General features: G+C 26.8%; 1 protein-coding gene across 2 annotated transcripts in view; it reads left to right on the top strand.

The window, feature by feature from the left end:
- The window catches only part of LOC145849682 (mRNA-capping enzyme-like), a 45,333-nt gene extending 25,141 nt beyond the window's left edge, over nucleotides 1-20,192 (top strand). The window contains exons 9-15 of one of the 2 annotated variants that reach the window (XM_082954697.1): nucleotides 4,237-4,378; nucleotides 4,921-5,099; nucleotides 5,642-5,711; nucleotides 9,125-9,295; nucleotides 16,142-16,265; nucleotides 19,765-19,845; nucleotides 20,005-20,192. In XM_082954697.1, coding sequence (XP_082810823.1) covers nucleotides 4,237-4,378; nucleotides 4,921-5,099; nucleotides 5,642-5,711; nucleotides 9,125-9,295; nucleotides 16,142-16,265; nucleotides 19,765-19,845; nucleotides 20,005-20,078 — 841 coding nt within the window. In that variant the 3' untranslated portion in view covers nucleotides 20,079-20,192. Of the gene's footprint in view, nucleotides 1-4,236; nucleotides 4,379-4,920; nucleotides 5,100-5,641; nucleotides 5,712-9,124; nucleotides 9,296-16,141; nucleotides 16,296-19,764; nucleotides 19,846-20,004 lie in introns of both variants that reach the window. The other variant, XM_082954696.1, reaches the window with a different exon arrangement.
- Nucleotides 20,193-20,509: the final 317 nt, after the last annotated feature.

Genomic DNA, 20,509 nt, shown 5'->3' with positions numbered 1-20,509 from the left:
TAGCAAACTAAGTTTATTTACAATGTTTAACAATACAATACGATATAAAAAGAGACACTCACACGCATGCAGGTCAGAGCCCAGAGGTTGATAATATCTCACTAGAATTTACTCGCGATTTGGTTTTAAAAGAACCAAATCAGTCTATGGTTAATCAGATAGCAGTCGCCTAGGGGTGGTTTCTAACGCCGGTAGTCGCTTGTGTTGAAACTGAATCCCTGAATCGAACGTCTAAGCGGAATGGCTAAGTGGAAACTGCCTCTTCGCTGAATGTATATACTCAAAGCCTTCTGTGAGATCTTATGCGTTAAGTCAAACGTCTTCGCTGAGTGTGTAATTATGAATGCCCGCGCCCTTACCGCGAAGTTTGGTTTTGTGCGGAATGGCTTGCGTAGAAAAAAGGTTACTCTCTTCTCTCGGAAGCAGTGTGAAGCAGGCGCAATGCTTACAACCTAAACTGATTAGGCCAAGAGTTGACCAGAGTATCAGCCAAAAAACATGACTTGCCTTCATTCGCAGGTGGAAGCTATTCAAAACTGGGTCAAACATAAGCAGCTAAAATGCATGCATACAGCTTTTTCAATGCGCGCCTGACAAACTTTGCGGTCTTATATTGGTAAATGACGCTAGGCTGATGGCTAAGTAAAAGAGTATGTGGCTAAACTGTTGGAGTCCGTAGCGGTCATAAAATTTGCAATTGGGGATAAAGGGCAGAACTTATGAGCTTGCATCAAGAGCACAATGAACCATTTAGAACATTTGCAACTTGTGTTTGCAGTAAAGCAGAAAGGTTAAAGAAGTCTCCAACGGTTTGTATACCGATGAAACACGTCACATTGACAGAGAGGAGTTGAGTGACCACATTCCTGCTCCTCTCTATCAATATGACGTGTTTCATCGGTATTGACACCGTTGGAGTCTTCTGTAACCTTTCTGCTTTACTGAAAATAAGGTGCCGCTTGCCTTGCGTAGGTTAAAGGACTTCAATGCGTCAGGAAAGCTTGAGAGTGGAGTACTCCAAAGAAGAAGGAAGAGTGCTATAAATGAGCTGGAGGGGATGTAGCATAGTTGAACTTCAGCTCATTTTACTGTACATCAGTGTTTATATTATATATGTGTGTTTATATTTATACTTATTATTGCTTCAAATTTTAACTACCAATAAAGTATTTAAACAAAAGGAGTTTTTTTCAACAAAAATAGAAAAAAGGCGTAAATAGAAAAAGTATCAAATAATAAATTAATAATTAACAGATTTTAAATAAAGTATTACAAATTGCTATATACTTATCATTTAGCTGCTTTTTTGGTGTTTTATCTTTTAATTTGTACTTATGATAACAAATTTTATTAATTTTTAGTAATATTTCCATAATTATTAAATTTTTTTTTGTATCAAAAATTAACTATCAATCTATAGTAATTACGCTTATCTTTAGTAAACACTCATGTTTACCTACTTTAGCTACTTTTCTTGCAGCATTTATTTTATTACAGAGCTCCGTTGAAGTGTGTTAACTCGTTTAACACCCAGAAACGGATAGGGACAAATTTGCACGAGCGGACAAAATTTCCCGAGGGGTCTAAATTGCACGAAGACATTTTTGCACGGATTGAATTTATTTTTAGTTTTAATTTTATATTAATTAATTTATTAGATTTTTTATTAGATTTTTTATTTATTTTACTATCACTGTTACCCCTAACCCTTACCCTCGTTTGGTAACTTTATTATTATTATTAAAAAAAAAATTTTTTTTTTGTTTTGTTTATATTCTTAATATCACTGTTACCCCTTACCCCCGGTCGGTAGTTTTTTTTTCTTTTTAATTAACTTATTTCTATTTTTTCATTTTCTCGTTTTTTAACAATAAACTTTATTAGTTTTTTTTTTGTATATTTACTATCACTGTTACCCCTTACCCTCGGTCAGTAACTTTTTTTTTAATTTTATCTTTTATTTTAATTTTTCTGTTTTTATTTTACTCTAGTGCAAAAATGACCCTCCGTGAAAAATTGTAACTCGTGCAAATCTCGTGTAACGTGTAACTCGCAATTTAATATTTAAAGTAAAAGTGTTACAACTCGAGTTTTGTTTAATTCCTTTTCTTTGTCTCTATTTATATATTTTTTGAGATTTTAAAGTAAAACTAACAGTAAGGTGTATTATTTCTATTGATTTTTAAAGGTTTTTGCCAATATATTTCAAAATATCTTAACACGTTAAAATAAAAATTAAACAATTTAAGTTTTGTTTATTACACTAACTTTTTGTTTAACTTTTATTGCGTCACGCCGTTTCTCTGCAAAGCAGTTCATCAGACCCAAACAAGCGATGAATCAAAATATAAAAAGACATGAAAATAACAATAAATAAAAAAAGTACCTATTATTAACATCATGTTGATAAAAGTTAAATTAAACATAGGTAAGTATTAATATTAGTATTCTGTAAACCATTTAAAATATTAACTTAAACATTTTTTAACAAAAGATTCTAGCGAAAAAAGTTCACTGGAATATGTAATAATAACGAATTATACAGTATCCTTCTTTTATTACTCTAACACATGTAATTCAGACTTAAAAATTATAAATTTTGTATAGTTTCATAACAGTCGGGTTTAACATAAAGTATTTTTATCTTTTATTCATCATTAACCTAAAAAAATCTATAGCAATTATTTTTATTTTTAATGGACACATGTATATACCTACGTAAGCTTGAATTCTTTCCTTACAGTATTTATTTTTTTACAGAGCTCCGTTGAAGTGTGTTAATCCGTTAACACGCAAAAACATGTCTAATAAAAGTACAGTATAGTTTGTTATTATTACTCTGTTAACTATACATTATCTCAATAAGTTTTGTGTGTTCCCTTGTCTAAAGTTTTTTTTAAAATTTTTGGTCTTAAAATTGACACAACAATAAGTTTTACTACTTTTAATAGTTTTCAAAGTTTTGAATTTCCACATTGTAAACCAAAGTAAAATAAAATAGTATTCAAACTGTAAGCTTCAGTTTTAATAAATTTATAGTTAAGTCATACTAGTTTGTATAGCTTTTCTACATTTTTTTTTTTTTCGTTTTTTCGGTTATTGTTTTACATGCTTGCTGACGAAGCATTTGAAAGTTTTTAAAGCAGTAGTAATAAGTGTAAAATAAACGTTAGTTTAATTTTCAGAGAATAATTTTTTTTAATATAGCAATTTTTATACGAATAGATTCTATTTGAATAGGATTTGGTTTTTTTAAAACAAAAGATCCACTCAGTGTTTTTGTTTTTAAAGTATTAAGCCAGTTATTTCCAACAGTTTTTTAAACAATTTCTATTCATCAAATTATTATAAGCTACTCGATTCTAAATCTAGGCAGACTACTAAAACACCATTCATCCTAATTTTAGTTATGTAGTTATTAGTTAATCTGATAATCAACATAAAGGGGTTATCATACCACTTCGAACTTCAGGCCACAACCTTTCAGTAGACTGAAATCCGGGTTTCGTTCCTGTTGAAACTCTTCAGTCTGTTGCAACCAAAAAATCTGCAATTATCGATCTACAAACGGTTCATCAAATTTTACCATAAATTTACCGTTTGCTAGTATGATTAGTGGCGTCAGCTTTGTACCTTTGCCGTCTCTTTGTACCTTTATGTTAACTTGATCTTGTCTCACGTCATACGAAAATCCAGGCTTAACTTGACTTTCGCCGATGTTTTCTTAATTTGATGGTTACATATACTCAACAGTACTTATAAATTTTTTATGAGATTACAGATTAGTAGTTTTTGTAATTAGAATATTTTAATCACCTATTATTTTAGATAAAGCTTAAAAAAATCGAAATGCAATTTGACGTGTTTCCGAATGAAGTTTGAAAATATTTTCTATATAAAAAATTGTTTGTTGAAAAGTCAACTTTTTTGTGATTTGAAATAAAGTTCTGTTATTTAAAAAAAGTTTAATTTGAGAGTTTCAACTAGACTAAAAGGTTTATGTAAAAAAATATATTGAAACAAAGCTCTTAGTTTTTTGATAAAATGATATTTATATTAAAACAAGCATAAATATGATCAGTATATATTTTTTACACTATAAAAACTAATATATAATTTGACTGCAAAAGTTAATAACAATGAAAAAAAAAATTTTGCACAATTTTTAAGTACATATTTGAAACTATTTTTTTATTTTTGAACAAAATATGAATAGTTTTTAAAATTGCAGGTAAGTAACTTGAGTTTTTTTCATCGGAAATCTGAAGGTATGAATAGTTTTCTAGAACAAACACTAGTTGATGGAGAACTTGTTATAGATGAACATAAAGGAGTAAAAATTCCTCGTTTCTTGATATATGATATTATCAAGTTTCAGGTTAACTTACAGAAAAGTTTTAGACATATTTAGTTTTATAAATACTTAAAAGTTCATTAAAAAATTTGTGATAATAACTACTAAGTTTAATAGAAACAAACTTATATTTTTATTACTAATGTTTGACCAAGTATTTTTTTAAATTGCTGAACCACATTATTTTCAAATAATATTATTTCTATCGATGACACTTAGTTAATAACAAAAATTCAAGTAAGTGTATATTGATTGTTGTTTAAATTTTAGTTACGTTTCTTTTTGGTTTTGAGTACTATAAATTTTTGTACGTAATTTTTTTATTTTTTTTTATTTATTCAAAAGTTAAAGACATTATTTTAGGTTTTATATGTAGCATAATTTGTATACTATGATATTTTAACAGGTCAGCAAGTCTTTTAAACGTCGTTTTGGTTACAAATATAATAAAGCATAATTATAAGTTTTGGTAATAAAAAAATTTTTTTTGAAGGTTTTATTAAAACTGAGAGTTAATAAACATAATAGTTTTATTTGATAGTTTGTGTAGTAACTATCTATTTAAGGGTCAAGATGTTGGACAATGTCCTTTTGAAACGAGAGTCTTGTGTATAGATAAAGAATTGATTGGTCCTAGAAATAAAAAGTTTAATGAAGGTCAACTTAATAAAACTATAGAACCATTTAGTGTAAGAAAAAAGGACTTTTGGAAGCTTAGTACAGTAAAGGTACTATTAGATAAAAAGTAAGTTGTGTTTGTATTTTAGCAAAAAAAAATTGTTATTTCTCTGATATATCTAAAAAATTTTTTTCAATGCTTGTGACTTTTAGTTAATACTTAAAGCTTTCATATAAGAGCCATAATATTTTCTGCAAAAGTAATCCCTAGCATCCTTTACTGTTGATAGACGTAAAAAAATTAAAAACTAATTTTCTCCCAAGTTATTATTAGCAATAAAGTTTCTTGTTGAATAAGTAATTTTAAAATATTTTTCTTTCAAACGCCTTTTTTTTTATTTTTAATGTATGTCAGACTTTTAATGTAATGTTTTTGTATAAACGAAAAATATCAAAACAATTTTACAGTATCAGTAAATTTCACAAAGTAATTTACAAAATGAATAGCTTTGTATACATTATTTTACAAGTACTTATCAAGTTTGTGGCGTCTGTTTCTGATATTTGATTACACGGTTAATAAAAGCGTCTAAACTTAAAATGAAATTAATTCTTTTGTTCAATTCAATAATATATTATTATATATTTTTCTGATTAGTAATTTTACAGCTCAAGTTTCTGTAAAGTTCTTTCTCATGAAATCGATGGGCTTATATTCCAACCTTCTGGACCTAACGATGTAAGTTGAAAAGTATGATAGCTGAATATTAAAGTGTTTATGTGGCTATTAATTTTGTAAAATCAAGGAATATGATATTAGTTTAAAAGTCTAGAAAACTAATTTTAGTTTAAGTTAGTCTTTTTCAAAATTATAATGTTCAAGCGTTTAGATTTTGTATTTTTGTTGTAATTTTATATTGGATCTTGAATTTCTTGAGACAATTGTTTTTGAAACAAAAGTTTTTGAAATGAAAGCAAGGTTTTTGTGTTTATTTTTTCTTTTTAGCAATGCTTTTCTTTTAATTTTCTCTACTTAAAATTATACTAAGCTGCATAGTTTATAAGAAATATATTTTTTTGTTTCTTTTTAGATTAGAAAATTATCTCCTGTTTTACTTCGTATATTTTGCTCATATATTTTAAGCCCCATACGAAATTGGTGATTATGTACTTATTTTTCTCTCATTAAAGCTTGTTTTATTGTTCCGATATTAACTTTTAAATGTTTTTCTGGTTGAGTCTCTGCAAACTTCTATAGTATTGTCTGTTTTTATTGTGCTATTATAAATGAGGTTGCTTGCTAAGCGGTTGTTACCTAGTGGGCATTGTTTGTTCTTAAAATTGCAGGTTTTTTACTTGTTGTTTTTAATTTAAAATAGTTATGTATATATCCAATCCATCCATATGTTGGGTACATACTTTTCAATCTTAAACATGATGCAATATTTATCTTGAATAAAGTAACTAAAATAAATACGATATTAGAACATTATTTACTTAAAAATAATTTTAGTAACAGTAATCTTATACTACGTTATAAAGTTACTCAAAAGTAAAGATAATTATCTATGTAAGTATTAAAAGTTAAGTCTTAAAACTACACGTAATACTTTAGAGTAATTACAAAAAATTATGACATTGCTAACCTATCAATATTAATGTATAAAAATTTTTTAAACAAAGAAAATTTGTAAAAAGTTAAGTAAAAAAAAAAAATTTCAAAGTATTAGGATGATATCTTTTATTTTTAAATGCTAATATTGTATTTCTAAATTGTTGCAAAAGTTAAAACTTTTTCTTTTATACTTGAATAAAGTTTCATCTGAAAACAGTATGTAAGGGTGAAATAAAAGCCAAATATTAGTAAAATACAAAATACAATTCCAAATAATTAAAACTTCGAGCTCTAAATAGTATTTTAAGTAACTGTTATTCGTTTTGTCATTTGTTATCTACAAAAGGAGTCTTATCTAATTAGCGAGCTAGATTTACCAGAAAATTTTTTCGCGGGCAGGACATTTCAAAAATATTTAGAAAAAGTACTATCTATTTTTTTTTATTCTTAAAACTAGTGCTCTACCGGATAGTGCCGGATCTGGCCGTAACTTGCGAAGATCTAGGTCTAGAAAAAAGAATCTTTTTTGAATACGGACCTTTAATCTAAATTCACGTCCTTTCTGAACAAGATTAGACCATTTTATCAAATCTCTTTCCAAAAGGACAATATAATTAAAGTTGCACGGCAATTAAACAAAGCTGACCACACTGATCATCCCAGCAAACTTAATTGTAAAACATCACAAACTGTTTGCAGATTGAAGATTGCAGGGTTTTTTGGTTGCGACTATCAAATTTTAATGAAAACGAAACCTGGGTCTCATTCTACCGAATGCTTGTGGTCTGATGATCGAAGTAGTATGATCAAATTTTATGTTAACTTGAGCTTGTCTCACGGCATATGTAAGACCAGGCTTAAACTCTGTTGTACTTTCGCCAATGTTTTCTTTGATAAAATTTATAGGTATAAATACCGGTATTCTCATACCTGTTGAAAAAATTCCACTTGTAATCTAGCAAAAAAGCACTTTGTTTTTTATCAATAATATTAAAAGTGTGTTCATTTCCGGCATATCTATTCTTTAATCTGCATCCTGTTAAGCCGTTTTACTAATGAATGTTTTAATATTTAAAGCAATTTTTATTTTATTGGCAGTGAAACGCCATTTATAGAATAAAGTATGTATTTGCGTACTTAACTTAATTGCGTACGTAATAATTTAAAACACAAATTTAAACAAATACAAATTTTAACCTGTAGCAAACAAAACTTTGATAAAGGTATTTTAATAATTTAAAATTGAATAATAAAAACATCCTTATACAATTTGTATTTGTTTAAATCTTATATTTATAAGTCATAATACTTTGACCTTAATTTTAAAACTGTCTACTTACTGATAAATTTTTAAATTTGTTTATCATTTAAAAAATAAATTTTGTGTAATTTTGAAAACGTTTGTGAAAGTGAAATAACAAAGAAAATGAGTAGTCTAAACTAAAATAATAAATATACTATTAGTTGCAAATGATATATAAAAACATTAAAGATATAAAAACATTTTAGGTTCTTTAACTTAATTAAAAAGTAGAAAGTTACAAAAACCGACAATACCAAGAACAATGAAAGCCTTCTATTTATATAGTTTCAAGTTATAAACATTAACTTATTTACAAATTTTCGACTCGCGAGTTTTAATGAACAACGATTCTATAATTGAGAGATGATAATTGTTTCTCGCTCTAAATATAATTTTTAATCTACAATCCATGTAGTTCTCAACACAACTAGGATTGTTAAGGGATGTTTATGGATGGATTATTGTTTACCTTTGAGCTTTTCGTCGGCATTAAAAATGAACTTTTTTAGCTTTTTTGTTACATGTGCCCTCGTCTGATTTATAACATTGAGATTTACAACATATGTAGTCTTTTCCGCAATGGTAACTTAAACTAACCGCCCGCCCAACGGAATAGTTTAAGATCCTAAACCTACCCACGAATTAAGTAATGCAACGTAGTATACATTTTTAATTGTAATTGCGGAAATGACTACGTAGGTCTTACATCTCAACGTTTCGGTGTCCGTGAGAGCACCATGCAACGAAAAAGCTAAAAATTGTTAATTAATAATAGAATCTTTCAGCAAATGAAACCATTTAAATAACTTTTGAACAATCAAAATGAGTAACTTTTATATAAAGATTCTAATAAAACTGTACTAAAATATATTTAAAATATTAACATTTTTATGTTTTATTTAAATTTATAAGTTATAAGAGTACAATATAAATACGGTCTCAGTCTACCAAAGCTTGTTGTCTGATGATCGAATTGGCATGATCAACCCTTTGCTAAACTTGAGCTTGTCTCACGGCAAACGAAAGTCCAGGCTTCTGCTCTGCAGATATTCGCCTATGTTTTTGTTGAACAATGTATTAAGTTATAAAATAAAATATTTATACAGAAAATAAAACTAATTAGTTTTTACTAAATTTTAAACCATGTTTGCTATAAACTGTTTTTAGAGAAAAATATGATAACTGGAGTGAAATATAGTTTTGAATATGACATAGAATATTACTTTCTTTGCAGTTTTATAAGTCTGGTAGATGTGATGATATACTAAAATGGAAACCTGCGAGTATGAATAGTATCGACTTCCGACTGCAGATAGGAATACAATCCGGAACTGGACTACTACCTACACTGCAAGGTAATCTTTATGTTGGTCAATATCAGCTGCCATTCGGTCAGTTAAAAAAAGTAAGTTTTTAGTTTTTCTTAAAGTTTCACTAAGAACACGTTTATTGAAAATGTCTTTTGAATTAAATAAGTGTTTTGTATAAATGTTTAAGACAAAAATGTTTAAGTCAACCTTTTTTTGTACTGTAGCTTAAACAGTATGTTTTGTTCTTAAAGTTGTTATTTATAGCCTTAATAACTTGAGTGAAGTTTAATAAAATGAAATAGATTCAGTCCTTGCTTGTATTATAGAAAGTTTTAAATATTAAAATGGATTATTTGAAGAATATTTGATAATATAATAAGGTACGTATAACCTGGAAAAACCTAGAAATTCAAAAAAAAAAAATTAAAGTTATGAAATTTAGATAAGATTTGAAAAACCCAGCATATACTATCTTTTTTTTTTTGGAATTTTATTTGTAGTAAAACACATTTAAAGTAGCTTTAAAGTATAATTTTGGTATTTTATACTATTTTAGACAATTTTTTGACTAGTTGAGTTTTATACTGAAAATAGACAAAAAAACTTGTACTTTCAAAAACCTAGAAGAAGTTTAGGAAACCTGTAAAAAAATCTTATGGCACTCTTTATCTATAAGTTAGAAGAGTAAAACTTTTAAAAGCTCTGTTTTCCTTATAAGTCTCGATAACCTAGAGTGCTAGACCAAGGCGTCTTAAAATCATTTTCATGATCGCCTCCTTTATTAGATATCGCTCCTATACTAGTTTATTACTTATATATTTTTTCGCTACCTTCCTTGTTATTTCCCCCTGATAGCCCTAAGAGGGAAAAGTTATTCATTTTTATAAACTTTCAACAAAATTAAAACAGTAATTACACCTATAAAGGTGTTACAAATGAAAAGACATAAGTAATATTATTCTCAAACAGTTAACTTTTTTTTGACTAAATATAATCTCTGGGACACTTGTTAATAAGAAGAATCAAGTTAAAAAAAAAGCTGAACATTAAAAATTCAGTAACTGTTAAAATTAAAAAACCCTCCCCATTTCAGCTTGTTACTAGTTATTGCCCGATTTATAAGGTCGCCCAAATAGTAAAATATCTTCCCTCTGGCAAACTCTGATCTAGATGGTAAATTCGTTGGGTAGGTGTCAAAAATGCACGAAGTCACTTAAGCACTAATTTTATTTAGTTTAAAAGTATATATGTTTCACATTTATTATAATTACAACCTATAATTAATTTTAATTTTTTCATTAATGCTTGTTTAAATTAAACGCGTTTGTGTTCGGTTTATTTTTGTTTATGTTTTTAATATCTGTTTAAAGGATTGTTTAATTCGCTTCAACTTGTATATTATGTTTTGTATAATGTTAACTTCTTCGTATTATTAGTTATATTGTAAAATAAAATCATATTGATGTTCGCAAACTATTATTATTATTAGCTTAAACAGTAGTATAGATTAGTTGGTAAGCGCTTAGGTTAAACATTTGATAAAGTCTACTTTATTCAATAAGGAGTTAATCAATAGCCAGTCTAGTAGCAACTTATGTACTTTGTACTGAAAGAACTACAAAAAATAAGTTTAGATTATTATTTCCTCGTCTTTTTTCTCTAAAAACCCAGAGCCGTGCTCAGTTATCATTCACCCGAATTCGTTACAATTTATTACAGAAAATTGCTTGTATTAACATCTAAAGGTGTTTTATATCCTGCAACAAAAACAAGGGCTAGTAATTAAACTTAAAATTTATTTTGTCGGTGATGCAAGAGGACAAACTACCTGGTATAATTAAAATGCAATGAACTCAGAAACAGAGATTCCTTATTATTACAATATTTCTTACCTCACAACTTCATTTACTCCTAAATGGTAAAATTGAGATTGTTTAGATTTTAAGTTTTAAAAAAAGCCTTCCTCAAACTCGGTCCAATTATTTAGGTCACAGAACCAACGTTCTAAGAACTTTTTTTTCAAGTTGCACTTATTTTATAAAATCTTACCTTAACTATCAGACATTTTTTATCGCAAAACTAAATCTAAATTAACTTTAAAATAAAAGTGGCCGAAGTAGGTTAATTAATAGGTTCTCAATGGAAGGAGCAAACTAAAACATCCAAAAAAGATTATTTTATTAAAACTATTTTCTTTTTCTTTTTTCAACTAATTTTCTTTACAATCTTATTATTGTAACTTGTTTTAAATTAAATTATTTAAAGTTCTCGACTTAAATGTCTTTAAGGAGATTTTATCTACTATTTTGTTTAACAGTTTATTACTGACAAATCTTACAATCTTACAATTTATTAAATAATAATATTACAATCTTATAATAAAATTACTTTTATTATTTGAAACTTATATAGAAGATTTACATACCATTTGCAACTTAATACCAATAGGTTCATTTTGTTTTTTATATTTTATTACACAAAGCTTTTCAAAATCATGCAAGATTTCTTTGTCAAGTGATAAATTTTAAATGAAATTTGAAAAAATTTTCGTTGAGTGAATAGCTTAAAAAATAACTTTTAATTATGACGTATGAATAAATTAAAACAAATACAAAAATTAGAGATTCAGTAATTAAAACTAAAGGCATGTTTATTAATAGATTGTTAATAACTTTGTTTTGCCATTTAATGCTACTTGCGTATTTAAGTTAGGTCGCTCTTCTTCAATCAATATTGATTCCAGGCTGTAAAGTTCGCTTTTCTTACATCGTTTTAAAACTTTAAAATTTTGAACAATGTCAGAGTTTTGACAGGATGTGCAATTAAAAAGATGTTCAAATATTGCGCTGTTTTTATCTGTTCCGCAGTGGTCTGTAATTCGTCGGAATATTTGCCGTGATGTTTCTCCAATGTAAGAGATGCTCTGATCTGCAGAGCAGGTATATTTATAAATAACATTTGCGTCAAATACTTCCGAGCATTTACTTTTGTTGCTGAAGTAGTCAGAAACCTTTTTGCTGGTGATTCATGCAAGAATTAATCAATTTTGCTGAAATCTTGCATGATTTTGAAAAGCTTTGTGTAATAAAATATAAAAAACAAAATGAACCTATTGGTATTAAGTTGCAAATGGTATGTAAATACATTCAAAAACCTTCCTACAATAGTACTTATATAGAAGAGTTGTTAACTTTTGTTTGTCAAATTATGAAAAGCTGTCCAATTTTAGTCTTAAAAAGGCAGACAACCTTTCATCCTTTTAGTGTAGGAATTTTTTTGTTTAAAAAATAATAAATCACCCTTGATTTTTTTACTTAAAATTTTTATTTTTTAAATTCTGACACTGAGAACGTTTTAAACCATTTAAGGAATATTTCCTGGAAATTTAAGGTCGCTAGATTAAATTTTGTTTTTAATCAGATAGACTTTTAGTTGATTTTTAAATTTTCAACAAAAATGACAGTGATAAAACTGCGGTCCTTACATTTATTTCAGATACTTTGGACAAAAATTACTTTTTATCACAGTTTTGTTTTTATTCTATCTAAAATATAATTTTGAGTGTTTTTTATTTTATGAAAACTGATTTATAGTTTATAATTCAAACTTTCATAAAAATCCCAATGTTTGATTTTTAAAAATAAAATGTACCCTTGTATGGTCTTAAATAACGATTTCAAAAAAACTAATGTTAAAAATTATGAAATATTTAAAGTTTTAGTTTCTTGTGCTACTTTTTATATTAGTTAACGATTCAACAAAAAACATAACAATGTTTTATGACAAATCAAAACGATTGCTGGATCCAATATATTGCAGTACAGCAAACATATATTATTGTTCTCTTTTTTTCAGAAACCCTACAGTTGTAGATTTCATTGTTAAAAAGTGTAGTAGTTGAAGAAAAGTAAGTTGCTTACTTTCTAAAACATAAATGCCCAACTCAAATACCAGCAAACTGTGTGTAAATTTGGCCTATTCTGTATTTAATTAATTTGGTTTACTATATTATTTGTAATATAAAATGTTTTGTGGTTTTCTCAGTATTTTATCTTAAAACAACTATTGTATTGTAATTTACTTAAAATTGAACAATAAAAATTTCTCACCTTATGTACATATAAGAAAACGAGTTAGCTTTTTTTTGGGAGATTATTAAAAACATTACAATGTTTCACTCCTACACTAATCTATATAGATAAATAAAGATCTTATATAGACTACTGTAAAAGTGAAACATTGTATTGATTTTAATAATCTGCAAAATAAAATCTAGATATAAATTTGACAGTAACACTAAAGATTTCACTATTGCATAATTAAGATTTCACGATGTTAGCTTAATTTAGTATAGACAACATCAGTAGAATTATAATATGAGAGTTTCAAGGCATCGTGTTTATAGTTAGTGGCAGGGGCGTCGCGTGGGGTGTTGCACTGCCGCAACTGCACCACCTTGAAATTTTCTAAGAGAAAAATAAGTATCTATAACGTTTTCGTTATTTTTTTGAACGAAATCTCTTTTAAAACTTCAATTTTGAGAACGACCATTTTGCCCACTTCACTGCCGCAAACTCTTAGCTGACTGCCGCAAATGAACTCAAAAAAGCAAAATTTCTTCAAGAATTACCGCAAAATCAATATCTTGCGGTAAGTAAGCTAAGTTGAAAATTCCCTAACACAGGACTTGCTTAAGTATCATCTACAAGCTATTGTAAACATAAAATAAAAACAAACCAAGCTACTGCAAAGGATTAAACTTGAGTTTATGTACCCACATGATTTTTTAAATTTAACAGATTACTTCTATTAAAAGATTTGTCATAAATTGCATATTTCGAAAAAAAAAGATAAAAACCCTAAATCACCAAAGTCTTAAAAATTCGATTTTTTATTTTAATCTGCATACATAAACTTAACTATAACTGATTATTGTTATCATAAAGTTAATAAAATAAATTATAAAATTCAAGTTCTGAAAAAAAGAATTAAAAAGTTTATTATAAACTTCTAGTTCACTCTTACAGAAAAATATTTTAGATTTATATTAAATAAAAAATAGTATTATTGAAACAATCACATATTTAAATAAAGTAATTAGCCTTAATTTAGAAACTTTAATTACTTAGAGTAGTTTAACATTTTCGGAAAATTTAGTCTACCTCTACTTTATATAACTTTTGGTTTAATTTTTTCATAAACAAAGCAAAATTTTAGATAAAATTGTTGAAACATGGTTGCCTTGCCTCATAATCAGGATAACTTAGAAATGTTAAAAACTCAAGATGACCCAAGATAAATTAAAACAGACCAAATTAGAAAAATATTCAGGCTGACTAAAGCAGTTTTAATTTTTACTCTGAAAATAACAAGGTTATTTAAAATTAAAAAATAAGTGTTTTACCCCTATGGCCACATGAAAACTAACTAACCAAACTTTTACTTCTATAATGGTTACATATTTATAAATTATCTTTAAAATTCTTGAAAAGTTCAACAGCCTCACAACTAAACTTAAAAAAGTTGAGCTCCTGAGAAAAATACTGTCATCAAAATGAAAAACAAATAAATATTAAATAAAGAAAAGATACCCTTAAAAAACTATTGAACTTAAACCTCCAACAAAAAACATTAAAATTAGAAAAAAAGTTAATAAAAATGTTAATGTTTGTAAAAAAAAATGTGCAAATTAGTGAGGAGTAAGGGGGGAGGGTGTATAGGCACTTTTTTACATGTTGTTCTTATTTTAACTTTTTCAGAAAGCTAATAGTTACTCTTTAATAAACTTGAAATTTCCAATTAAACTTTTAGTTACAACCAGTCAAAGCCAGAGAGTACAATGGTTTATTATACAAGGAGCAAACCGAAACAGCAAAAAATACAATTTTACTGAAAACCTATATTCTCCATCATTTTTAAAACAATTTTTAATTAAATTTTTTCATCCTAATTTTTTTAAAACTTTGTACTTTTGTTAAAGAGAAGTCTTCAATTTTTAAGTATCAATATATATTTTTATATATACAAAAAAAACTTTTGTTATAACTTTTTTTTTCTTGGTGTTTTAAATATCTAATTTAGCAATTTTTTTTTTGTTTTATAAAAGAAACATCTAAAGATTTTGAGGCCAACTTATAAAAAAAAGATATGATTTTAGTGATTTTATTTATTTGTTGTTTGAGTTTATATTATAAAAATAAGGATTCATTTGTACCTCTGACTGTGAATTACCATATCTCAAAAATTTTAAGAATTTTTTATATTGATAAAAGATGACTTGTAGTTAAATTAAAACTGTATAAAGTAATTTCAGTAAAATAATTATAAAGTAGATGTTAAGGGCATAAAGGGGGGGGGGGGTAAAAATTTTTTTAAACACTGTTTTAGTTTGTGCCTCCCATTATGAACCTTTTGTTGCCTTTAACTTTGACAGGCTATATCTTAGAACATATACTGAATTTTTAAAATCTGTAAAAAGCATCTTGTAGCTTAGTAAAAACTACATAAAATAAGATCAAATTGTTTCATCCCCCCCTTATGCCCTTAAAAGCAAAGCTTATCTTCAGGTGTAGCATAGTTCAGTTGTTTTCAAACTTGACAGTAAAAACATATTTTTATTAAAATAATTGATATTTTTTTAAATTCTGCACCACCTAAAAAAAATACCACGCGACGCCACTGGTTAGTGGTACTCAAATTTTTTAATTATTTTAATTTTTTAGTTTTCATAGTTTTTAAAATAAATTATTGGTCAGTTTTCAACTATTTGTTTCAAATAAAAGTTTTATTTTGTAGTAACTAATATTCCAATATAAATTACTGCTTAAAGTTGTTTTAAACTTAAAAGCATAAACTAATAACATATATATGAGATGATATTTTAGTTGTTTTATTATAATTTTTTTCTTGAAATATTTTAAATAGTTCTTCAAATAAAACAGTGCACAAAGAAAATGCGTGAGTATGATGGAAAAATAATTGAGTGTGCATTAGACAGTAATGGATGGGTATTCATGAGGGAGAGAACTGACAAGAGTTATCCTAATTCTTTTAATACAGCAAAGGGTTTTTTTATCCTTTATTTAAGTTTAATAAGTTTGTTAGCTTATTATAAAACTATATACCGTTAAAAATCAAATAACCAAACTAAAACGATTAGCATAATTGAAAAAATATTACTCTGTGCTTAACAATGTTTTTATAGCAGTTTTTGTTACAAATTTACAATCTAAGAATATTTGTGTATGTTGACTTTGTTTTTAGCTAGACGTACTACTAGTTGTAAATTAGTAGGCAGGATTATTTATTGTTGTAAACTATTGTTTACCACATCAACTAAAATTAAAATGTATGTTCGAAATATTAACTTAGAAGTATATAAAACAAGCTTAGATGACTATTTTTCCAAACAGTAAGAGTCGAGTGTGAGTGCTCGGACTTTTATTTACCCTGTCCAAAAAAATAACAATTTTTTTAAAACTTTTGATGTAGTTTAACAATAAAATTGTAATTGAATAGAAATTACTAGTTAAAATATTATTATCTTAACCAACATCTCTTAACCAAAGTTAACCCAAAGTATGGGCCATCGTAGCAAGTCAGGGAACGTAAGCTGCAAAGGGGCCAAAGGAGGGACCGTGGAGTAAAGAGTCCATAAGGGTGTACTTCGATATTTTTCACGAGAAATTTGAAACTCTTTTAATTATTCTAAGGGTTGTATTAAAGAGCTAAAAAAGTTTAAAGCACAACTTACAGGAAATTTGAAACATACACTAGATATTCTGGTGTTAATAATGAGTATGAGCAACCATTATTTTAAGTTTTCTGCACAGTAATAATATTATAATATTTGAGTTTCTCAAATCGTTCTCTGATATGTAAATCGTTGTTTGTATCTTTTTTTCTTTATTAATAACTCAGGGTCGCCAAAAATCTGAAATCCTGAAAAACCTGGAATTTGACAATTTAGGCTAAAAAATAACCTGGAAAAACCTGGAATTTTGAAAAAAAACAGGAATTTTGAACAAACATCACTGAAAAGCATGGAATTTGAATAAAAACAACTAAAAAACCTGAAATTTTAAACAACTTTTACATATTAATAAGTGGTAAAATATCGACTTGACTCAAAAAATCTATCTTATAGATAAACTATTTTTGTCATCATCAACAACTTTTTTTATTAAAAAACACATTTAAAGAAGCTTTAAGATTTTTTTTCAATGTCGTTATACTATTTAACACAGTCTTTACCTTAAATTTAATTTAAAACTAAAAATAGACCCAAAATCGTGTACTTTCAAAAACCTGGAAGAAATTTTAAAAACCTGGAGAAAAGTTGTCAAAAACAATTGGCAACTCTGATAACTATATTTGAAAAAATATCGCTTCAAATTTTTAAACTTTGTTGTTAAAAAAATGTTTCATTATTCCCTTAATATAATTTAAACGAGATCCTCCAGTTGATTAGTCAAATCTGTAGAAGTTAGAAAAAAACCGTGATATAGAGCAACTTTTATCTTATTGAAATTTTTATGTTGATAACACGAACGCTTTTTTAAAATACTGAGTATTATTGTAAAAAGCATATAACAATGTTTGGAAATAGGTATGCATAAGTTTACTTAAAAAATTCTAAAATATAGTCCTACAGAAGTACATTCCAATAGTTATAACAGAGGTGTGACGCAGTACTTATTAGTGTGCAAAAATTCACGGTTCACAAGAAAGAGAGTTTGCACTGTAGATTTTTGAAAAATTTCGAGGAATGGTGATAACTTTTTTAATTTCTTTAAATGGGGTGTTTTAGAAAATTTTTGGGAAACCCTTATCTAAACTTATATGTGCAATAATTATACAGTTAACAACAACAAAGGCAATAGTAAACAAATACTACTTTTTAAACTTTAATTGTTTAATTAAAACAATTATATGTGTACAAAATTGTCTAAAAAGTAAACCTAGTACCGCCTCAACTAGAAAAAAAAGAGTTTTTTAAGAAATAAAGCTCTTCAGAATCCACACTAAAGCGTTTATACTTTTATCCCTTTTATCTCAACTTTCTTCGAATCGTCTAAAAACACGTAGAATGAGTTATTGTGATACTGTAACCCTATGGCCTGTCTTAAGGGATTACTTTTATATTTAGAGCTAAGTTACTTTTTATAGAATTAAATACATGAGATACAGAGTTATCAATAGTATAATCTTTTTTATTTACATTAGTAAAATCAAAAAAGGAATTCTCAGATACAAGGTTGGTACTGTCAAAGCTAGTGTAAAAACAGCTTACATCAATAATAACTCAATAAAAACATTAACCGCCAACACACAAAAATGGCCGAAAACTAAAATACAATTTAATAACAAAGTGCGAACTTGTTACAATAAAGACTACATATACAAAAATTTTCAGCCAAAATCTTGAAGGTCGAGCTTTTAAGATCCCAAACAATTTACATAGGGAATATTCTCAGAAAAATGTAAATAGCGCGACGGTGGTAAAAGCTAGGAATCTAACTTTTTTGTGCTTTCTTTTGATGTGGTTTGCCTCGCATAACAAGTTGAGCTATGCTCTACTGTAAAATTTTCATTTTTGAGGAGCTGTAGATGCACCCTAATGAACATTCTCAATCAATAAAAAACAATTGTTGATGTAAAAACATGTTACTAAAGCTTAATTATATTTATTTAAATCAAGATCAAAAAACTTTATCAAAAACTAGATTCTCCGCTATACAGCTGTAAAGTGTGCATAAAACTTTTATTTTTAGGTTGGTTGTGATATAATATTTTATAGTTAAACATGCTTTTGGTGAAACACTATATGGTGTCTTAAATTTTTATATTGTATAAAAAACAATCAAGTCTTTATTTTATTGCAATCCAGTCCCCTAGGACTTTAATACAGCAAGTGAAATTACTTTAAACACTCACTTATATTAAATTTGTTTAATATTGTGGTTTTTATCTTCTTGCTAGTCTAGATTTTTCCTTGCGCAGTCAATAAAATGTATTTTGTTATTTATTAATGTTTTTCATAGTGATTTTGTTAAAAGCTTTAAATTTTGATAAGCTACATAAATCAGGGTTGCCAAAAAACCTTAAAACCTGGAAAAACCTAGAATTTGACAATTTAGGCCAAAAAACCAGGAAAAACCTGGAATTTGAGAAAAAAAAAAAAAAAACTGGAATTTTGAACAAAATTCACTAAAAAAATCTGGAATTTTTAACAATTTTAACATGTCAAGTAGTAAAATTACGATTTGACTCAAAAAATCAATCATATAGATTAAAAAAATTGTCAACATCAATTTTTTTTTTCATTTAAAAACATTTTTAAATAGTTTTCAAGTATCTTTTTGAAGTTTTTATACTATTTAACACAGTTTCTTACCTTAAACTTAACTTTAAATTAAAAATAGACCCAAATATGTATACGTATGAAAACCTGGAGGAAATTTTGAAAATAGAGAACATTTGCCAAAAATATTTGGCAACCCTGATTAGTATAATAAATAATAATATTGAAGTTTAAATTAATCCAAGCTTGTAATATTCTTAGGTGTTATGGAAAGTATAAGAAATCCAGTTACTAAAGAAATACTCTTACAATACATTTTTGAAAAAAGTTTTTGGACTAGAGGTATTTGTACAACTTATAAATTTGTTTTTACTGGGTAAACTTTTTAAACTTGATAAATCTGAACAATATAAGAATATCTAAATACTTTTCATTATTATAAGATTAAAGTTTTATAATTTTATTTGTACAATTACCTTATTTATAAAAACACATTTTTAGAACAAAAAAGTAAGTCTCAAAAAGAAAAACTTATCATGCCCCCACCTAAGAAAAGGAAGATGTCAAGGACCTGAAAGTGTTATAAAACTTGCTCACTATAATTTTTTAAAATAGATATAGATGACTGTGTGTTTGTAACTTGTATTTTTACAAGTAAGTTTTAAATTTTGAAATAAAATGTGTTTGAACTTGTGAAGTTATTTTTATCTATGAATTCTAGTTTTACTAGCTATAAACAAAAGTTTGAAAACTTAACCATAAATATAATTTTTGTATTATTTTCTGCGACTGTTTTTGATACGCTTATGGTTTCTTTAAATATGTATATATTAATTTATCAAAACCAACGTTTAATGGATTTTACTTCATAGCTATTTTTTACTTAATCTTTTTATCTAGTTTCTGAAGTCTATATAACGAGGATTTCTAAAATTAGTAATATTACTTATACATTTTTAATTTTATTACTTAAAAGGGTATGCTTTGCCTCTTTAATTTGAGATTT

The sequence above is a fragment of the Thalia democratica genome, chromosome 2 (assembly GCF_965202585.1).
Source record: "Thalia democratica chromosome 2, ktThaDemo2.hap1.1, whole genome shotgun sequence".
In the NCBI taxonomy this organism is placed as follows: domain Eukaryota; kingdom Metazoa; phylum Chordata; class Thaliacea; order Salpida; family Salpidae; genus Thalia; species Thalia democratica.
The sequence above is the reverse complement of the archived record's forward strand: the minus strand, read 5'-3'. Positions and strand labels throughout refer to the sequence as shown.